The sequence below is a fragment of the Ipomoea nil genome, unplaced genomic scaffold (genome assembly GCF_001879475.1).
Source record: "Ipomoea nil cultivar Tokyo-kokei standard unplaced genomic scaffold, Asagao_1.1 scaffold1317, whole genome shotgun sequence".
Lineage (NCBI taxonomy): Eukaryota > Viridiplantae > Streptophyta > Magnoliopsida > Solanales > Convolvulaceae > Ipomoea > Ipomoea nil.
The window spans coordinates 488969-508992 of record NW_017617745.1 but is presented as its reverse complement, the minus strand read 5'-3'; the positions used below and the strand labels follow the sequence as shown (position 1 = coordinate 508992).

General features: G+C 36.8%; 2 protein-coding genes across 3 annotated transcripts; one reads left to right on the top strand and one right to left on the bottom strand.

Annotated features, from left to right (window-relative positions):
- The first annotated feature begins 2628 nt into the window (after positions 1-2628).
- LOC109185305 (plasma membrane ATPase 1-like) lies at positions 2629-14967 on the top strand. Of its 2 annotated transcripts, XM_019335283.1 has the most exons (20): positions 2629-2704; positions 3967-4086; positions 4217-4315; positions 9851-9988; positions 10079-10213; positions 10306-10485; positions 10635-10841; positions 10958-11077; positions 11618-11737; positions 11961-12083; positions 12180-12284; positions 12365-12677; positions 12766-13004; positions 13088-13120; positions 13239-13320; positions 13397-13557; positions 13647-13859; positions 14100-14285; positions 14368-14546; positions 14629-14967. In XM_019335283.1, exons 1-20 carry the CDS (start codon positions 2645-2647, stop codon positions 14723-14725), a joined length of 2910 nt encoding a protein of 969 aa, XP_019190828.1. In that variant the 5' UTR covers positions 2629-2644; the 3' UTR covers positions 14726-14967. The 2 variants fall into 2 exon arrangements, with proteins under 2 accessions (XP_019190828.1, XP_019190829.1); XM_019335284.1 differs by lacking the exon at positions 14629-14967 and having other exon boundaries at positions 14119-14285; positions 14368-14460.
- Positions 14968-15554: 587 nt separating this feature from the next.
- On the bottom strand, positions 15555-16655 carry LOC109185208 (uncharacterized mitochondrial protein AtMg00810-like). The gene has a single exon (XM_019335191.1). The coding sequence runs from the start codon at positions 16653-16655 to the stop codon at positions 15555-15557; it is 1101 nt and encodes a 366-aa protein (XP_019190736.1).
- Positions 16656-20024: the final 3369 nt, after the last annotated feature.

The following is a 20024-nucleotide window of genomic DNA, read 5'->3' as shown; positions in this document are numbered from 1 at the left end:
TAAGAATCAAATCCAGTTTCATATCTCAATATAACTTCTCACAAGCCCTTTGTTCATACAGTTTTTAATATCCTTAAGACTACCAAACTAGCTTAGTTCAAATTCATCTCAAGTCATGCATGCTCGTAAAATTTGTCTCTTGCTAGAAGGAAAGGCTAGCCCAATATGACAACTAGGGGTGTTAGTAAACAGAGCTTTTAGAGCATTCGTTTATTAAGATAAACGAACATAAATGAACAAATTTTAGAGCTCGGATTATAAGCGAACAGAGTTTTAACAGTTGTAGACTTGTTTGCTAAGAGTTCGTGAACAAACTCGTTTAGTATTCGTTTAATAATGTTCATGAACAAGCAGTTAAACATATATATATATATATATATATATATATATATATATATATATATATATATATATATATATATATATATATATATATATATATATATATATATATATATATATATATATAGGGAAGGATTCAGCTGCAGGAAAGGGTTCCCGTGCGGTTTTGCAAAGGACGCACCTTAAGCATTAAAATGGTGCACCTTAAGTAAACAAACCATGCACGCACCTTAAGCACACAAACAGAACACCTTAAGAACACAAATCACGCATCTTAAGAATACAAACCACGCACCTTAAGAACACAACAAAGCACCTTAATAACACAAACCATGCACCTAAGGTTTTAAAATGATTCACCTTAAGTTTCATACAACTAACACACCTTAAGCATACAAATTACGCACCTTAAGAAGGAAACTCACGCACCTTAAGTTTCAACAACTACTTACATCCTTAAGCACAAAACTCACGCACCTTAAGTTTCAACCATTACTCACGTTAAGTACACAACCCACGCACCTTAAGAACAAAAATCACGCACCTTAAATTTGACCTAGATGCAAAATTACCAAATTGCCACTACGTTTTTTTTTTTAAATCTTGGTAATCCTAGACGTTGATTTAATCAAAATCAATGGCTCTCATCTCACCGCACAACTGCACTAGAACCTATATATATATATACATATATATATATATACATATATATATATACATATATATATATATACATATATATATATACATATATATATATACATATATATATATACATATATATATATATATATATATATATATATATATATATATATATATATATATATATATATATATATATATATATATATATATATATATATATATATATATATGGTTCACGTGCGAAGAGTCTCCCAGGTGAAAGATGCGGCGAGATCTGAGCCGCTAATCTAATCATCTAGATCAACGACTCAAATCAAGGAAAAAAAAATGCACTTCCTAGGAACTAGATGTGAATGATCTCCTCCTACCATTGTTGAACTGATGCAACTTAAGGTTCAAATTTACGCACCTTAAGTTTCAAGTTGACGCACCTTAAGTGTTAAAATGGCGCACCCTAAGTGTTAAAATGATGCACCGTAAGTGTTAAAATGACGTACCTTAAATGTTAAAATAACGCACTTTAAGTTTGAAAATGACGCACCTTAATTGTTAACGAACATGTTCGCAAACGTTAACAAACAGTAATTGTTTGTTAACAAACAAATACGTACACGAACATTCGAAATATCTTAACAAACGAACGCGAACAACTTACGTTCGTTTATGTTCGATCCGTTAACAACCCTATTGACAGAATTGAGAGCATATCACATGCAATACAAGTCAAACTTTGACCCTACAATTCCAGTTATCAATTATCTCAAACCACAAAGATAAATAAATATTCAATATCAACCAATTCAGCCAACATATAATACCTCAGTTGTGCTTTTGTCATTTGTGTTTAACATATATAGTACTTTGTCTCTACTATGTAAACAATGCACCTGATACACCAGTGTTTTGGTGTTTTAATTTATTAGATTATAAGATAAAAAAAAAAGGTGCAATGCCATCCACGTCTCAATGCTGTCAGCCAATCATTCCCAGTAATTTCCAATTGTTTTTCCGATATTATCTTTAGGGATGCCCAGCCTCTCTCCGCTTTGGTTGTATACTTCTATTTGTCCTTTTTATGTATGAAATCTTGGGGATTCTTGGCGGCAACTAACAGACATTTGAATCAAAATATAAAATCACCACTATACTGTATCAGAACTATGATGCAGTATCATAGTCCCTGTACGGCGATACAGTTATTGGACGGAGCTTCAGAAGCTATGCGGTTTCCCTCATTATCGTACTCAACGAAATCGAACTCGATCTGCTGTTTCAATGAAGAGGCCACTGTTTTGCGCATGTCCCTCTCACGGATGATATTCACTATGCGGAAGCACACCACCTGTTCGATTATATATTCAAGAGAGAAACCGCATGGTTATCCCCTCGACCACTCGTCTTTCATTGACAAGGGAGGGCACTTCGTGGATCGTCCCGGGGGTTCATATTGTGTGTAGGTATACTTGTTCAGTTGTTTACATTGAAGTAATCAGTGTTGTTTTGTCTGCTTGGTTCAAAGATGCTATTTTGAGAATCTAAGGAGAGCTGTAGTTGGAGTGTCTTAAACTTAAAGGCTTTTAGCTAGGGTGTGCTCTGAGAAATGGTTATAATGTGCAGATTTTTTAGGGTTTGCTGAGAGAGCAGGGAGGCTACGATGGATGCAGAAAAAACTGCTGCTGCCCTTGAGGCTGTCAACAATGAGACTGTTGATTTGGTAATGTTTAACTTGCAGGTTTTAAACAATACTATTAAATAACACAAAAATTGTTGGAAAATTAAAGTAGCATGAGAAATGCATTGAAAGTGGCTATTTTGTGGTACAAATATATGTGGGGTCCACTTCTAATTTGGGTCGGGTCAAAGTGGATTCGGATTCTTCGTAGAGACGAAGAGATGGATATATTGTATACTCAAAACAGATAATAGGTGAATGAGAAATTGATTATCAAAGTAGACCCATTTGAGTTGGAAAATAAAGTTGGAAAGTCTTAAAAGTAGCCTTTGTCTTACATTGGAAAAACAAAGGGATTTGCACCACTATATATACAAAGCTTTTTAGAGGCATGTTGAATTGTATAGCATAGAGGGTCTCTCTCGCGCGCAAGGGGTGTGCAAATCAAATCATAGAATGACCCTGAAAAAGGCGTGACTCGTGTACGGCACCGGTTAAGTTATGCTAACTTTTCGAAAATATTTTCCAACATTTTAGAATTAGTTTCTAGAGTAATGGTTGTCGGTTATTTGGGTTACACAGACCGATTTTATTATCAGTTTTAATGCCATTGATTAAATGTTATTTAATCCATCAACTCCTATATAAGCTTTGGTTGAGCAGGTGATTTTAGACATTGAAATATTAGGTTTCTTTCTCTCGAAACTCAGCTCTTCCTACTTCTCAATTTTCTGTGTTCAAAACATTGTTCTCGTTCGCCGGGTTCTTTTGTTCGAGTCCTCAAACATAGAATCTTAGCTTGTTTTATCTTAGGAAATCTAGGCTACAACGCTCCTAGCACCTTTGGAGGTAGCAAATAAGGTTTTAAGGATAGCGTGGGTATCACACAACTCAAGCTAACGTAGCCTTCGATCATTTCGTTTTTTGTGGTTATTTTTTGTGGAAATAATCTTTTTTCCCAGGAATATTTTCTTAACAAAAATCTCATTGATTCATGTTAGGATTTGGTTTCTATAACAATAAATGTCTGAATATTGTTATTCCTAATTCCCAAATGTCATTTTTTTCATGATGAATGTGGAAATAGGCTCTTCATCAGTTGTCAAATGACTGCCACAACAACAATGTTCTAGACTGAGTGAGAAATGGAAAGTTTGGAGTCATCGTTCTTATGTAGTAATGTAAATACAAGTGGGATGATATGATGTGATGTGAGGTTTCAATCCCCATTGGGATTTAAAACAAAATGGACTATTCTTCTCCTCGCTAGTGGGAGTACTAAGTGAGCCCCATTCTTCTGGCAGGAACATATTCCTATTGAAGAGGTCTTTCAAAGCTTGAAATGTACTGAGGAAGGACTCAGCTCTGATGCGGCCAAGAAACGTTTAGAGATGTTTGGTCCAAACAAACTTGAAGAAAAAAAGGTTTGTTGTTATACACTCTAATTTCTCCTTACTTCTTATCTATTATATGCCTTCAAAGTAGTTATCCCTAACTAGCACGAACAACTATAACTTTTCAAGCATTTTGTTTACTTTCCCCCACTTTTTGTAGGAGAATAAAATTCTGAAGTTTTTGGGCTTTATGTGGAACCCCCTTTCATGGGTGATGGAAGCAGCAGCAATCATGGCTCTTTTTCTTCCTCATGGAAAGGTTGGTTTAAACTTTACCTATAACAGTTTTTGCTTTTGTCCTCCAAAAAGCAGTAGCTGAGCCGATCAGTAAATACACAAACATAAACTTTTGAAGTAGATAAGAGAAAGATACATATTTTTCAATGAACTCACTTTTCATTAAAAAAAAAAAAAAACAGTGTTGATGTGCTGGGCAAGTAAGGGGTCGTTTACCAAAATGGAAAAATGGAGGATTTTCTGGAAAAACAGAGAATTGGAGGGGTGGAAGAATGGAAAATGGAAAACTTGTTTACCAAAATTCTCTTTCCAAATCCTTATTCCATCTCCATTTTTCCACTTCATGTACAATTTTGGAGAAAAGAAATTTGGATCTCTCCAAATGGAGGGATGGGAGGAGACACGGGTGAACAGTGCACTTGGAGCAAAGGTCGCCAGTTCGAGTCCTGCAATGTGCAAAGCCTTTGCTTCAATTTTTGTTTGCCCAATTACACTTCAATTTTTGTTTGCCCAATTATGCTTCTGTTTTTGTTTGCCCAGTAGTTATTATTATTATTATTATTATTATTATTATTATTATTATTATTATTATTATTATTCCATTTTTTCCTTTTTTCTCATTCTTATGCACACATATTTTTTGTTGTTGTTGTTGTTGTTGTTGTTGTTGTTATTATTATTATTATTATTATTATTATTATTATTATTATTATTGTAGAAATATAAAAATGCTATATGGGATGATCATATTTAATAAAATCAGAAAATTAGAGAAATGGGAATGAAAATTGGAAAATTGGAGAAATGGAAAACTGGAAGAATAGAGAAAGAAAACTGGAGAAATGGAAAAATGGAAAACTGGAAATGGAAAAACAGAAAAACGAAGTAAACGACCCCTAAAAGTCTAGGGGTAGTATTAATAGACTTTTTAAAACCTTTTAAGTAAATGAGATTTATCAAAGTAATTTGCAGCCTTAAACTTGTGAAGTTTGCTTGTAGCTAGGGGTGTTAGCGAACAGAGCTTTCTATAAGCTACTCGTGTTCGTGTTCGGTAAACGTTCGTTTATGTTCGTTTATTAAGGTAAACGAACATAAATGAACAAATTTTTAGAGCTCGGTAACGAACAAAGTCTGAACAGTTGTAGGCTCGATCGTTTGTTAAGAGCTCGTGAGCAAGCTCGTTTGTGTTCATTTAATAATGTTCATCAACAAGCTCGTTTGTGTTCGTTTAATAATGTTCATGAACAAGCTCGTTTACTGTTCGTTTAATAATGTCCACACACACACACACACACACACACAGACACACACACACACACACACACACACACACACACACATATATATATATATATATATATATATATATATATATATATATAAATATAATTCTACAAGGGCAATAAAGTAATTTAAGGCCATCTCATTCATTGTAGTTGTGTTGTTTGTTTGGCTATTGTTCGTGAACGTAGATTATTTTTTGTTCACGAATGAATTGTGATGATGAACATGTGCAGGTGTATGTTTGGTTATTAAGTGTTCACAAACGTGTTCATGAACGTACGAACATGTTTATGAACGTAAACGAACATGTTCGTAAACGTGTTCGTTAACGTTAAACGTGTTCGCGAACATTAACAAACACTAATGAACGCTTAACAAACAAACACGAACAGAATTTTCAAAAATCTTAACAAACGAACACGAACATGAACACTCCAAAATTCTTAACAAACGAACACGAACAACCTCTGTTCGTTTATGTTCGGTTCGTTAACAGCCCTACTTGTAGCTTGATTTGGGTTTGCTTTGTAAGTGTATGAAAATCTGTGTGATTTGGATCGATTAGTAAGCAAAGTAAAGAAAGTAATTAGCTGAGATAAGTTGAGACAATATTTTTATAGTGATTCGAAAACTCCATACTCCATTCTTTTCCTTTTAACCCAAAGGAGGATTTCACTAGTACAATACAAATACAAGTGAAATGAAGTTTTTCAGACTAATTGCAAACAAAGATAACTAAGTTTCTTGTTATCTCATTGACAATCCTTGGGGTGTCTTTCTAGCTACACAAAGCTGCCCGCCCGTTCTTCATTGCTTGATCTTCCAGTTCTATGGGTTGTCCACCAAGTCGCCTTGAGTGAAGAACACCAACCTTCTGACAAAGAAAAAGGTTTTTGTCTTAAGGGATGGTTGGACATAATCTAGACAATTATATTCTTTGAAGCTTAGAATGCTTGGAAAGCTTTTGATGGCATGTACAGTCGTTAACTCTCTTAATACTTGAATTTTTAAGCTTCAGGATGGCTCTATTTATAGAGTTGGGAGTGCCAAAATTTCAAATATGCTTTGAACTATCAACTATCCATTGTAACTCTACGAAATGGTAGGTGTCCAAAGGCTGTCATCTCATCCTTTGACGTTGCACGTCATTGACTCTTGGGTATAAAGTATTATTTTTTTCTCCAAAAGTAACTTTGCAGCTTTTCAAAACTTGTCTCGCTATCATGAGTCTTGAAAAACGTGCCCAACAACTCTTTCTTCAGCAAACATTCTTTATCTTTCATACTTAACTCTTACATAGTACTTCAGTCCAATAGACCTTGGATCAATTACCTTGAGAAGATATGTCGTGCCCCGATCAATACCCATTTTCTCACACTCCCTCACTCTACTCTGATACTGTGTAAAGAAGGTAATCGTAGTGTATTACTGTGTATCGACAGAATATGCAAAAGACCTATTTATACAAGTTAATGAAGAATAATAACCACTTAATTTGAATTCTAAATGAGTAGTTAAGAGTAAATCTCTCAACTCCTGTCGACAATCTCTAATAGGGAGGTTAGCTTTTTAGGGTCTGTCGAATGTGTTAGAGTAAAGAAACAGGGAAAACAAAAGAGGATAAAGAAGAGAGTTTTTTTTATTGAATATGAAGAAAAGACAAGGCTGCCAACAAATGACACCTCCAGCAAGAACTTCAAGTTCATGCCGAGCTACTAGAGCTCAAAGGATATTTAGAATAGATGATTCAATGCCTACCTCTCACTAAGAGATTACATATAGTGTCAGGAAGTGAACAAATAAGGGAAAAGGAGAGGATTGTGAGACTGATTTATTTATGTTAAATCCCATGATTTAAGCTTTCCCACTGATATGAGCATTTGCTATCTGATTAGCTTGATTTGTTGTCCCAATTTCTTGATTTCCATTCTTGTGTTGAGTACTTGAGTTCCTCTTCTGTGTGAGTAAACCATCCATATCTTTGGGTTTGTATCAGAATGACCCTAAGTCATTGGATGGGGCTTGAGCCATTTTACTATCCCAGTCTTCTAGATAATCAAATGGAGTGCAAATAAATTGTTTTGGAGCACCAATTTTTAAAAGATTTAATTTTTGAAGATTTTAGTGCTTCCGAGAAGGCTTATTATAAGTCTTGGGATGCCTTGGATCACTGTGTATGGGTTTAGGCATGTGATAAGCCATATTCCGTTATCATTAGTAGGAAATAGCCTAACAACACCCTTCAATGATGCTAACCTCTATGCTCAACCGGAGTTGATACATGGGTATGTTGTTCTTCAATGATGCTAACCTCTATGCTCAACCGGAGTTGATACATGGGTATGTTCCACAACATCTACCGGTTGTGGATTAGTTTCCCTAATGAAAACCAGCCCGATTTTTTGTGGTGACTAAGAAGATGAGAGATTAAAACCAAGTCTAGTTCGATTTACATGCCAATAAGCTTCTTTGATTTCCCTTGATGTGCACTCCTCTTTAAGCCTTTTATTTTTTGCCTTAAGATTATTTAACTACTCAGTAACACTATCAAGGTTTTTAAGTTCCTCAGTCGCACGAGAGTTATCACTTTTGAGTTGGCAGTTCTTCACCTTAAGAGTTTCATACTCCTTTTGGATCTCATCTAATTTGTTCAACATTACTAGGAATGTATCATGGCGATCCCAGAAAAGCATCAATTCAATTATAACTAGAAGAAGTAGATGTTACATCTTCATTTGGATCGTTGCCGTAAGGCATTTGGAGTTGATCTCCTCCATTCAGCTGAACTTTGCACTACGTCCAGTAGATCTACTTGTCTTTGAATCTGCTGATGAGTTAGAAGAATCTTCCAAAGAATTCTCTTCCAGTTTAACAAGTATGCAAATGAGAATTTCTCCTTCTAAATGAACTCTCTTCCGGTGATTCCTCGATGACAAGTGTCTTTCTTCAATTCGCTCTCTCTTTCCATCTTTTCTTCAAGCAAACCTTTTTGATTTCTTTCATTCCTCTTTCTTTTCATGTTTCTCTTCTTCCACCAAGTAAGGACAACCTGCCTTAAAATGACCTGGTTTCCTGCAATTATAACAAACATGCCCAGAGGTATCTTTCGAATCTTTTGTTTTTCCTTACCTTTGAATCGGAACATGATCTATGTCTTCTTGAGTTTCTCTGAACTTGAGAATGAAACTTCTTGAGTAGCAAAGCCATCCCTTCTTCCATTTCATTTGATCAAGATATGTTCAGTCCGATTAGTCACTTCATTGTGCAAAGTGCAAACAATCGCTCTAATACCACATGTTGGTCTTGGGCAAGAAAAAGTCTAGGGCAGGGGAGGTGGGTGGGTGTTGATTAGACGTTTTAGAACTTTTAAAAACTTTTTAAGTAAATAAAAATATAAAATTTATCAAAGTAATTTGCAGCGGAAGTCTTAAACATGCCAAAGTTTGTATGTAGCTTGATTTGGGTTTGCTTTGTAAGTGTACAAAAAATGTGTGTGTGATTTGGATTGAATAGCAAGCAAAGTAAAGACTAAAGAGAATAAGGGAAGACTTAAACTTGCCAAAGTTTGTTTGTAGCTCGATTTAGGTTTGCTTTGTAAGTGTACAAAAAATGTGTGTGATTTGGATCAATTAGCAAGCAAAGTAAAGAGAGTAAGGGAAGAGAAATTGTGAAAATATTTTTATAGTGGTTCGGGAACTCCCTACTCCACTCTTCTTCTTTTAACCTTGAGAAGGATTTCACTAGTACAATAGATGGAAGAGAAATGAAGTCTTTCACACTAGTTGCAAACAAAGCCAACTAGGTTACTTAATATCTCCTTGAGAGTCCTTGGAACGGCTTTCTAAACAAAGCTGCCCATTCTTCAGTACCTGATCCTTGAGTGAAGATCACCAACCTTTTAACAATTTTTCTAAAGAGACGGGTGGGAAAATCTAGATGATTTTTTTGAAGCTTAGAATGCTTGGAAAGCTTTTGATGGCTTGTGTACTCGTTAACTCTTGTAATACTTCATGTTTTTAAGCTTAGGGGGGCCCTATTTATAAAGCTGGGAGTGTCAAAAATTCAAACAAAATACTTGCAACATAAATTTGGGATACTAAATTCCTTAACTTTACACAATATTAATATTATCAAAATCTAAACAACATTATTCCTAACACTATTTTAGAAAATGCCATCATTTGGGCCCCAAAAAAACACTATAATGAAAAATACATGTCTTAAGACCATATGGGCTCATGAGTTACTCATAGATGATTGATTTGGGTGACAGAATAAGGGAACTGATTACCAAGATTTTGTTGGTATTATTGGGTTACTTATCATCAACTCAACCATTAGTTTCATAGAGGAGAATAATGCTGGAAATGCAGCTGCAGCTCTCATGGCTCGGTTGGCCCCTAAAGCAAAGGTCAGCCTTAACATTGAACTCATTTGTTATTATGAATGGATGCTCAAGCTTAAGTTGGTGGGGTTTTAAAATTCTAATGCTGTTTATCAGGTTTTACGTGATGGGAAATGGAATGAAGAAGATGCTTCAATTCTGGTTCCTGGGGACATTATTAGTATAAAACTTGGAGATATAATTCCAGCTGATGCGCGGCTACTTCAGGGAGATCCTTTGAAGATTGATCAGGTAAAGTTATTTGTGAAAGTCACTGGCAAACTTCTTGTTGAACTGGTTCAAACTAATGTTTTGGTTTCTAAGAAGGCTCTTTCTTTCTGCAGTCCGCCCTTACGGGAGAATCTCTTCCAGTAACCAAGAACCCTGGTGATGGGATTTATTCTGGTTCAACATGCAAGCAAGGTGAAATTGAAGCTGTTGTTATAGCAACTGGAGTGCACACCTTTTTTGGGAAGGCAGCACATCTTGTGGAAAACACTACACATATTGGACATTTTCAGAAGGTTAGTTTCAAAAAGTTCATTTTCTCTCTACTAATTAGGGTACTATAGAGGACATAAATTCACAATATGGTTCACTGATGTGCATACACCAGCAGAATCTAACAGCATCCCAGTTAACAAAGATGGCATTCTTGTCTTGACGCTTTTAGGTTTTGACTGCAATTGGTAACTTTTGCATTTGCTCCATCGCAATTGGCATGGTGATCGAAGTGATTGTGATATTTGGGCTCCAACATAAGAAACTACGTGAAGCTATAGACAGTCTTCTGGTTCTGTTGATTGGTGGCATCCCCATTGCTATGCCTACAGTGCTCTCTGTAACCATGGCAATCGGTTCCCATCGCTTGTCCCAGCAGGTTTGTGAATCAACTGCTAGTAATCAATTGTGAATGTGTAACTATTCTTCCCATTAATAAACGAAAATTTTTGGATGAGTAAAGGAACTGAGTAACAGTTAATATACCACTTGCAGGGTGCTATAACAAAAAGAATGACAGCTATTGAGGAAATGGCTGGTATGGATGTGTTATGCAGTGATAAAACTGGCACTCTTACTCTCAACAAGCTAACAGTGGACAAAACTTTAATTGAGGTGATATTTTAGCCAAGTTACTACTATTTTATTCAAAAAACTTGTATAGGAATCAGAGTTGAAAACAATAGCTGATTGCAATTAGGGATGAGCACATAGTAAAGTAGTAGCTTAAAATAAAAGAAACAAATATATTCAAATTGCCTATTCATTGGCGCTCGCATATGAATAGTATTTGTTGAATTTGGAAGATGGAATGGCCTGACGGGTGGTTAACACCACCCCCAGTTAGGCGGAAGCAATGATGAAGAATCAAAGAATAGAAAATGTATATAAGACTGAAATATATTAGTATTATCTGTGTTTCTAATAAAGAAACATAGTACACACACACACACATATATATATATATATATACAAACACATAACTGTAAGTAACTACCCATAACTGACACCTATTCATAAACAGACACAACCCTATAGATAAACCTAACTCTTTATTTTTCAAGTATTAAACAAATTTTGGGAAAACTACCCCAGTAAGGGAAACAAATGTGGGATTAATGACTTTGTAATTGTAGAGTATAATTGTTATTGCAGGTTTTTGCCAAAGATGTTGAAAAAGATGCGGTAGTTTTGATGGCTGCCCGAGCTTCAAGGTTAGAAAACCAAGATGCAATTGACACTGCAATTGTATCCATGCTGGCTGATCCTAAGGAGGTATTGGATGTTTTACTGATATCACTTTCATAGCTTTTGCTTCTAGAACTTTTATCTTCTACATATTATTGTAGTAAAGATCATTAATGACCTCGCTTTTGGATGATGCCTTACTTAGCCGATAACATAGTACTACATGCAACTTGTTATGGCTTTGTTTATTGTCAGTGTTATTCCATATTGCATACTCTTTCTGATGGTTTATTTGTTTGGTCCGGATAAGGCACGAGCTGGAATTACAGAAGTCCACTTCCTGCCGTTCAATCCAACTGACAAGAGGACAGCTCTTACTTACATTGACAGCAAGGGTAAAATGCACAGAGTGAGCAAAGGTGCACCGGAGCAGGTATAGATTGTGAATTTATGATCGTAAACTTTATGATGGTGTGGAAATGATTGTATAACTGAAAAGGCCTCGTGAAACCCTTATTGAAAATTACAGATTCTAAACCTGGCATGGAACAAATCAGAGATTGAGAGTAGAGTGCATTCAATAATAGATAAGTTTGCTGAGCGTGGGCTTCGGGCACTTGCAGTTGCTCGCCAGGTAGTATGATTTTCAGTCAGACGCTTTTTCTGATTCTCTTGCCTTGAAATGAGGAGTTTGATCTCAGATCTCCCTTGCAGCAAGTACCCGAAGGTACTAAGCAAAGTGTTGGTGGCCCTTGGGAATTTGTTGGTCTCCTCCCTCTTTTTGACCCTCCTCGCCATGACAGCGCTGAAACAATAAGAAGAGCTCTAGATCTTGGTGTTAGTGTTAAGATGATTACAGGGGACCAATTAGCAATTGCTAAAGAAACAGGGAGACGCCTTGGAATGGGCACAAACATGTACCCTTCGTCAGTTCTTCTTGGAGAAAGCAATGATGCTGCTTTATGTTCAGCTCTACCAGTTGAAGAGCTTATTGAGAAAGCTGATGGTTTTGCTGGTGTCTTCCCTGGTAATGGAATTATTTCAAAACCCTTCTTCTTCTTGTATCCTTTAATTTTTTGTTATCATAATCTAATTCTAGACTTTTTTCCTTGCAGAGCACAAGTATGAAATCGTGAAGATATTGCAAAGCAGGAAACACATTTGTGGAATGACGGGCGATGGAGTTAATGATGCCCCTGCATTGAAGAAAGCTGACATTGGAATTGCGGTGGCAGACTCAACAGATGCCGCCCGAAGTGCATCAGATATAGTTCTAACTGAGCCAGGGCTTAGTGTAATTATTAGTGCCGTCTTAACTAGTCGTGCCATCTTCCAGAGAATGAAAAACTACACAGTAATTAACATTCCTATCCTCCAAAACCTCAAATTTCTTACTTTCCTTTTTATTATACTGAAAAACATTCTTGTTTTCTTCAGATATATGCAGTATCAATCACAATTCGTATTGTGGTAAGCCACTTGTTATTATCTCACATGCGTGCCATCCTTAATTTCACAATCAGCTTCTTCCTGAAATACGTTTTCTGTAGAACTGATCCATTTTAGTTGTAATGGTGGATCATAACAGTTGGGTTTCATGCTGCTAAGAGCATTTTGGAAATTCAACTTTCCTCCTTTTATGGTTCTTGTCATTGCTATTCTTAACGATGGTAAGAGCTCAGCTATTGGGTCTAAGATGAGTAGATTACCTTGATATATCCAAGTTTTTTGTGTTATTGTTTGCAGGGACTATCATGACTATATCCAAAGATAGGGTGAAGCCATCACCACTTCCAGATAGTTGGAAGCTCAATGAAATTTTTGCAACGGGGATTGTCATAGGAAGCTACCTTGGTCTTATGACTGTCATGTTTTTCTATTTGACTTATGAAACCAGCTTTTTCTCGGTATTTAATTTCCCCTCTAGTAATCTGTCATTTTCTAGTCACCATCTTCCCTATTAACTTTATCTAATCGCTTGAGATTTTCTTTCCAGAAAACCTTCCATGTAACTGATTTCAGTAAAGGTTCGAATGATCTCAACGATCAATGGGCTGTGGAATCTCTAAATAAGAAGCTAGCTTCTGCAGTGTATCTTCAAGTTAGCACCATCAGCCAAGCTTTGATCTTTGTCACACGTTCTAGAGGGTGGTCTTTTAAAGAACGACCCGGCCTTCTTCTTGTCGCTGCTTTTATCATTGCTCAGTTGGTAAGTGTTAAGAGTCCCACATTATAAAGAAATAAAAAGAGAGAACATATGGGTTTATAAGGCCATGGGTTAGACTAGCTAATTGGTTGGATTCAATCTTTTAGTGTGGTTTGGCCCATGTGCATTATAGCCCAGTTGAGTGACCCTAGCCCAATCTTTGTTCATAACAGTAAGGTTTTAGTGTTTTAGTTCTGAAACACAGAAACCATGGCTGTATTTTTGTTCTTCTCTTGTTGACAGGTTGCAACTCTTCTATCAGCCATGGTTACACCGCCAAGTTTTGCTGGGATTGAGAAGATCGGGTGGCGCTGGACTGCTGTTATTTGGTTATACAACATTGTCACCTATTTTCTGCTCGATCCAATCAAGTTTGGAGTTCGCTATGCCCTTAGTGGGAAAGCTTGGGGACTCCTACTAAACCAGAAGGTAAAAAAAAATCATACTCACACTGTTTCTTATTTGAAGTATTGCTTACAACGCGTTCGTTCTGCATTTCTTCTGTCACCAGACGGCCTTCTCCACCCAGAAGGACTTCGGGAAAGAAGTGCGCGAGGCAGCCTGGGCAGCTGAACAGAGAACACTCCACGGCCTTCAACCCCCGAAAGCAAAAATGTTCAGCGAGAATCACGGTTTCACAGAGATCAGCATGTTGGCTGAGGAAGCAAAGCGGCGTGCAGAGATTGCAAGGTGTTTAGTATGTTAAAGTTTTTGTTGTGCCATTTGTGACTATGTGCATATATTTAATGCTATATCATTGTGGTTATTACAGGCTAAGGGAACTTCACACACTGAAGGGCAGGGTGGAGTCATTTGCAAAGCTGAGAGAGTTAGACATTGAAAATGTGAATCCACATTACACTGTCTGAAGCTAAGTCTGATGCAGATGCAGCCATCTTTGAAGTGATTTTTTATCTTCATATATTCTAATAAAAATCTCCCCACAACCCCTTTTTCTATGGTCTATGATCTCACTGTGCAAAACCGCGCAGTCTCTGGTGTTGTTGTTCTTCTTTTGTTGCTATTTCATTTCATTTCATTAGGCTCATTGCTGAGCTGCAGAAGGTGCTTTAATGGAGACAATAATGCAGTCAATGCACCATTTTGAAAACTGTCTTGGTTTTTTTTTTTTTTTTTTTTTTTTTTTTTTTAGATGACGAGGGAAATCTGTAGCCACTATCTAAAGGTGTGCACTACATAAAATCCGTCTTGTAAGTCTAACCGGCAAAAGACCACATGGAGGTAAACTAACCTAAGTTGTTCATAGTTGATCGGTTTAAGTCAATAAAGCCAATATGCTATTCCTATTCGGACTTGAATTTGGAAGCATATGGTTACCAATCTAATGAGGGATTACCTCCAAATTGTCTTAGTTTATTGTTTACTTGAGCTGAAAGGCAAAAAGATGAAATAAATTGAATAGTGAAATGCTAAAGAGAAAAGAAAAGAAAATAAAGTAATATATTTAATTTAATTAACTATAAGAAAAATGACTATTTATGGTGAAGGATTAAAATGGCCACCAAATAAATAATATAAGAATTAAACACATATATTAATGAACGAGTTAAGCGGTGGGAATGAAGAAAATATTTGTTCAGAGAGGATGACAAACATATATAAACAAGAAAATATTTGTTCAGAGGGGATGACAAACATATATAAACAAGGAGATTAGCGAGAAAGGGAGGTTATAAGCTATTTTACTCCACTGCCCCTCAACTTGGTGAGCTTCTCCACGTGTTGCATGCTCCAATACCCCCTGTAAGCTGGAGCGTGTAGGTCTTGAATGCCCAGCTTAGAGAGGAACAAGTGAAATTGTGCCGTAGGAAGAGCCTTAGTGAAACCATCGGCAACTTGGTTTGAGGAAGAGATGGACAGGAGTTTAACAAGACCTTGCGTTAACTTCTCCCGAATAATATGACAATCTATTTCTATATGCTTGGTTGTCTCATGAAATACAGAGTTTTCGGCGATGGCAACAACGGATTTATTATCACAGAAGACAGCGGTAGGTCTACTCAGTTCTACTTGCAAGTCTTTGAGGAGATAGTTGAGCCATTGCACTTCACAAACTACAGCAGCAAGAGCACGATATTCTGCTTCGGATGACGAACGAGAAACCGTAGCTTGCTTCTTTGATCTCCATGAGATAAGAGCTGAGTCTAGGAAAACACAAAAGCTTGTGATTGACTTACGTGTTGTCGAACAAGTCGCCCAATCCGAGTCAGAGAACACATTGAGCTGCATGTCTCCATTCTGTGGGTAGAAAATACCTTGGCCGGGTGTAGCTTTGATGTAGCGTAACACTCTGTGAGTAGAAGACATGTGTCCATTGGTAGGGGAATCAACGAATTGACTTAGTTGTTGCACAGCAAAAGATATCTCAGGTCGAGTTGCCGTGAGGTAAAGCAGATGAACTATCAACCTTCTATAACTTGCGACATCAGTTACTGCTTCACCACCATCTTTGTCTAACCGGTGTCCTGAGACCATGGGGGTGCTAACCGGTTTAGAGTCAAGAAATCCAGCCTCTATTAGAATGTCTAAAGCAAATTTATGCTGACATAAATTCAAGCATGTACTAGTCATATGAGCTTCAATACCAAGAAAATAGCCATGATTGCTCAAGTCTTTGATCTTGAATGTGTCATCAAGATATGTTTTGAGTTCTCGAATGAGGCTAATGGATGGGCTACTGACAAAGATGTCATCCACATATACGAGAATGGCCAAAAAATTCATACCATTTCCATTGATAAACAGAGAAGGATCTGCCTTTGATTGATGAAATCCCATGCGTATGAGAGCAGTGCACAAAGTTTTGCGTTTCACTGTCGGCTTGCATGTTTTAAGCCATACAGTGAACGTAGAAGCCTACATACTTGATTGGGTCTTTCTCCTTTGAAACCAGGGGGCAAGACCATGTACACTTCTTCGTTTAAATGGCCATGAAGAAAGGCGTTGTTGATATCCAATTGATGAATGTGCCAAGCTCGGGAAGTAGCCACTACCAAGAAGGTTCGGATGATAGTGATGCGGGCTACGGGTGAGAATGTTTCGATATAGTCAATCCCCAGTTGTTGCGTGTAGCCTTTAGCTACTAACCTCGCCTTGTACCTTTCAACTGAGCCATCCGCCTTAAGCTTGACTTTGTACACCCATTTGCATCCTATGGGTGTTTTGCCAAGAGGTAAATCTGCTAGTTCCCAGGAGGCATTTTCTTGAAGAGCTTTAATTTCAGCATCCATGGCCTTCTTCCAACATTCGTGTTGTATGGCCTCACTGTAGGTCTATGCTTCTTCCCAATCACACAAATCTCACAGATACGATCAACGAAACTCACAACAGGTAAATCAGAAACAAGTTTCTTTCTCGCAAGATAGTTTAACCCAGAGAAATGAAAATGCTCAAACCGCATATGCCATAACCAATTATCATCAAACACTTCATAATTAAAGCAAGCAAGGAGAGTATGCTTAATTTTCAAAGGAAATAGTCGATTTTAGGATATATTTACCTTTGCAATCAAGACTCCTTTTTTAGCATCTGCAATGGTACAACACCCCTGAGTAATATTTATCTTATACTCCCTCTGTCCCGAAAAGGCTGTCTGGTTTACTTTTGGCACAAATTTTTAGATGGTTAAACAAAGCTCACTCTTTTTCCACTTATGCCCTTTTACTTACTGACAAATTGGCTACAGTACATTTCTTCCTCATTCTTCATCTATGTGCAGACATTTATTCATCTTTCTTCAACAAACCCACTTCTTCATCTTTTTCTAACAAATCAACCATACCTTCTGTATCTATTATTCTTCTTTTAGTTCTTTATACACCAGTAATTATACAAAAATAAATAAACTTAAGAAGGGGAAGATAAAAAACGAAAAAAAAAAAAAAAAAAAAAAAAAAAAGAAGACAAAAACTAGTGGTGTTTACAAATAGATGGAGTTATAAAAATCTGAAACTTCATGAAAGTGATTGTAGATTAGGGTGGCAGTGCCAATTTAAGAGATGGTGAAGATTGCTACGCTATTGAAAGAGGATAATGTTTTTGTGGAGTCATACTAGCCCAACCTCTTCGCAAAACAATGTGAGAAAGAGGAAAATATAGGATCTCATCATGATCTGAACATGGGCGCTAGTGGCGGCGGCGGCGGAGTTGCTGTTACTGTTCCTGCTGCCGGCGATATTGCTACCCCGTAGCTGCTTCTCTGGCTACTAAGAAAAAGAACGAAGAACCAAAGGAAGAGAGCGACGAAGACATGGGATTCAGCTTGTTTCTTTAGAATGTAAGATTTACTAGTTTTGATAGATTTTTGCTTCTTGTTTCCGTCAAGTTTTGGAGTGAATGGTTTGTTTTACAAGATTCTTCATCTGTAGACTATGCCTATTCTTGAGTGGATTACAGCAGTGCATTTTTTTTTTTTAGAAGTGACAGATGTGCATATTATGTACCAATTGTGATAAAAGCTGAAAGGGCAAAGTTGGAAAATAAAAATATAATGATGTTTAATTTTAGAAAGTGGACAATATTTTGGGACGGACGAAAAAGGAAAGTAAGACAGGGAAAATGGGACGGAGGGAGTATCATTTTCTGACAACTGTCCCATGCTCAACAAATTTTTGTGTAGTTCAGGAACATAAAACACATCGGATATAAAATTGTGAGTACCATCCTTCAACTGAATAGAGATTATACCTTTTCCCAAAATTGGCACCTTTGACTTATTGTCAAATGTCACTTCAGACCGAACTGATTCATCCAGTTCAGAAAACAATTCTTTCTTCCCACACATATGGTTACTACACCCAGTATCCAAGAGCCATATGTTCTTATCTGCTGAAAAACTATCGCTGGCCAAAAGTAAGGTTTCAGAACTCTCACCAGACTTTTTAGTAGTGTTTTCAGCAATGTTTGCTTAATTTTCACGATTGTCCTCATTATACCAGTAATCTGCAATCTTGTGTCCATACTTGCCACAATTGTAGCAATGAAATTGAAATTTACCTTGTTTGGTATTACCTCCACCTCTTCCTTGGTAGTTACCACGTCCTCCTCCTTGGTTGAAGTTACCACAACCTCTTCCACTTGAACCTCCTCTTCCTCTTCCACGACCTCTACCAGATCCTCCACCTCTTTGATTAGTGCCAGTCACATTAAGGGTGACTGGACTCTTCAAAGCTTCTTCATCTAGTAGTTTCGATTTGACGCAATTCTGTCAATATGACTTTCTACCATACCTTTCAGCTCTGCAATTGATAAGAGCTCGGTTTTGTGTGACTCTGTTATTGAAGCCACCACATGGTCATACTTCATTGGCATAGTTCGTAGAACTTTTTCAACCACTGCACCATCTTCAATTGTATCTCCGTATAACCTCATCTTATTCATCATATCAATAAGACGAGTGAAATACGTATCTACTGTTTCTATAGAGGTCATCTCACAATTATCATACAGCCTTCTCAACGACTGCAACTTAGACTTCTGTGCCCGATCGACTCCTTTGTCTGACACCTTTAAGATGTCCCAAGCTTGCTTCGCTATTTGAGCACGAGCTAATTGCCCAAAAATGAAGTATTGAACACCTTGGTGAATCTGTCCCAATGCCAACTGATCTCGCCGTGTTTGGGCTGCATCAGCTCCTTCGGGTAGACCGGGATCAACAAAGCTCCAAAGATTTTGAGCTTTCAAATGTGTGGACATCATAATTTGTCAATAATTGTAATCAAATTTCCCGTCCAATTTGGGATCCGACCATACAATATTGAAATTTGCAGTCATATTTCACTACGGGAAATATCTCGGGGTTGAAAAGTTGATTGGCTCTGATACCAAAGGTTAGATATATTAAATATAATATATTTAATATAATATTATATATATATATATATATATATATATATATATATATATATATATATATATATATATATATATATATATATATATATATATATATATATATATATATATTTGAGAAGAGAGAGAGATGAATAAACAAATAATGTTTATTGCTAGGATGATTAACAAATGAACAAAAGCCACATATTTATACTAAAGGAAAGCTAATAATTAGGGAACTAATGATCCATGTACTGCTATAATCTAGGCCACTTTCACATTAACTAATCCCATACATGACACACCACACACCCA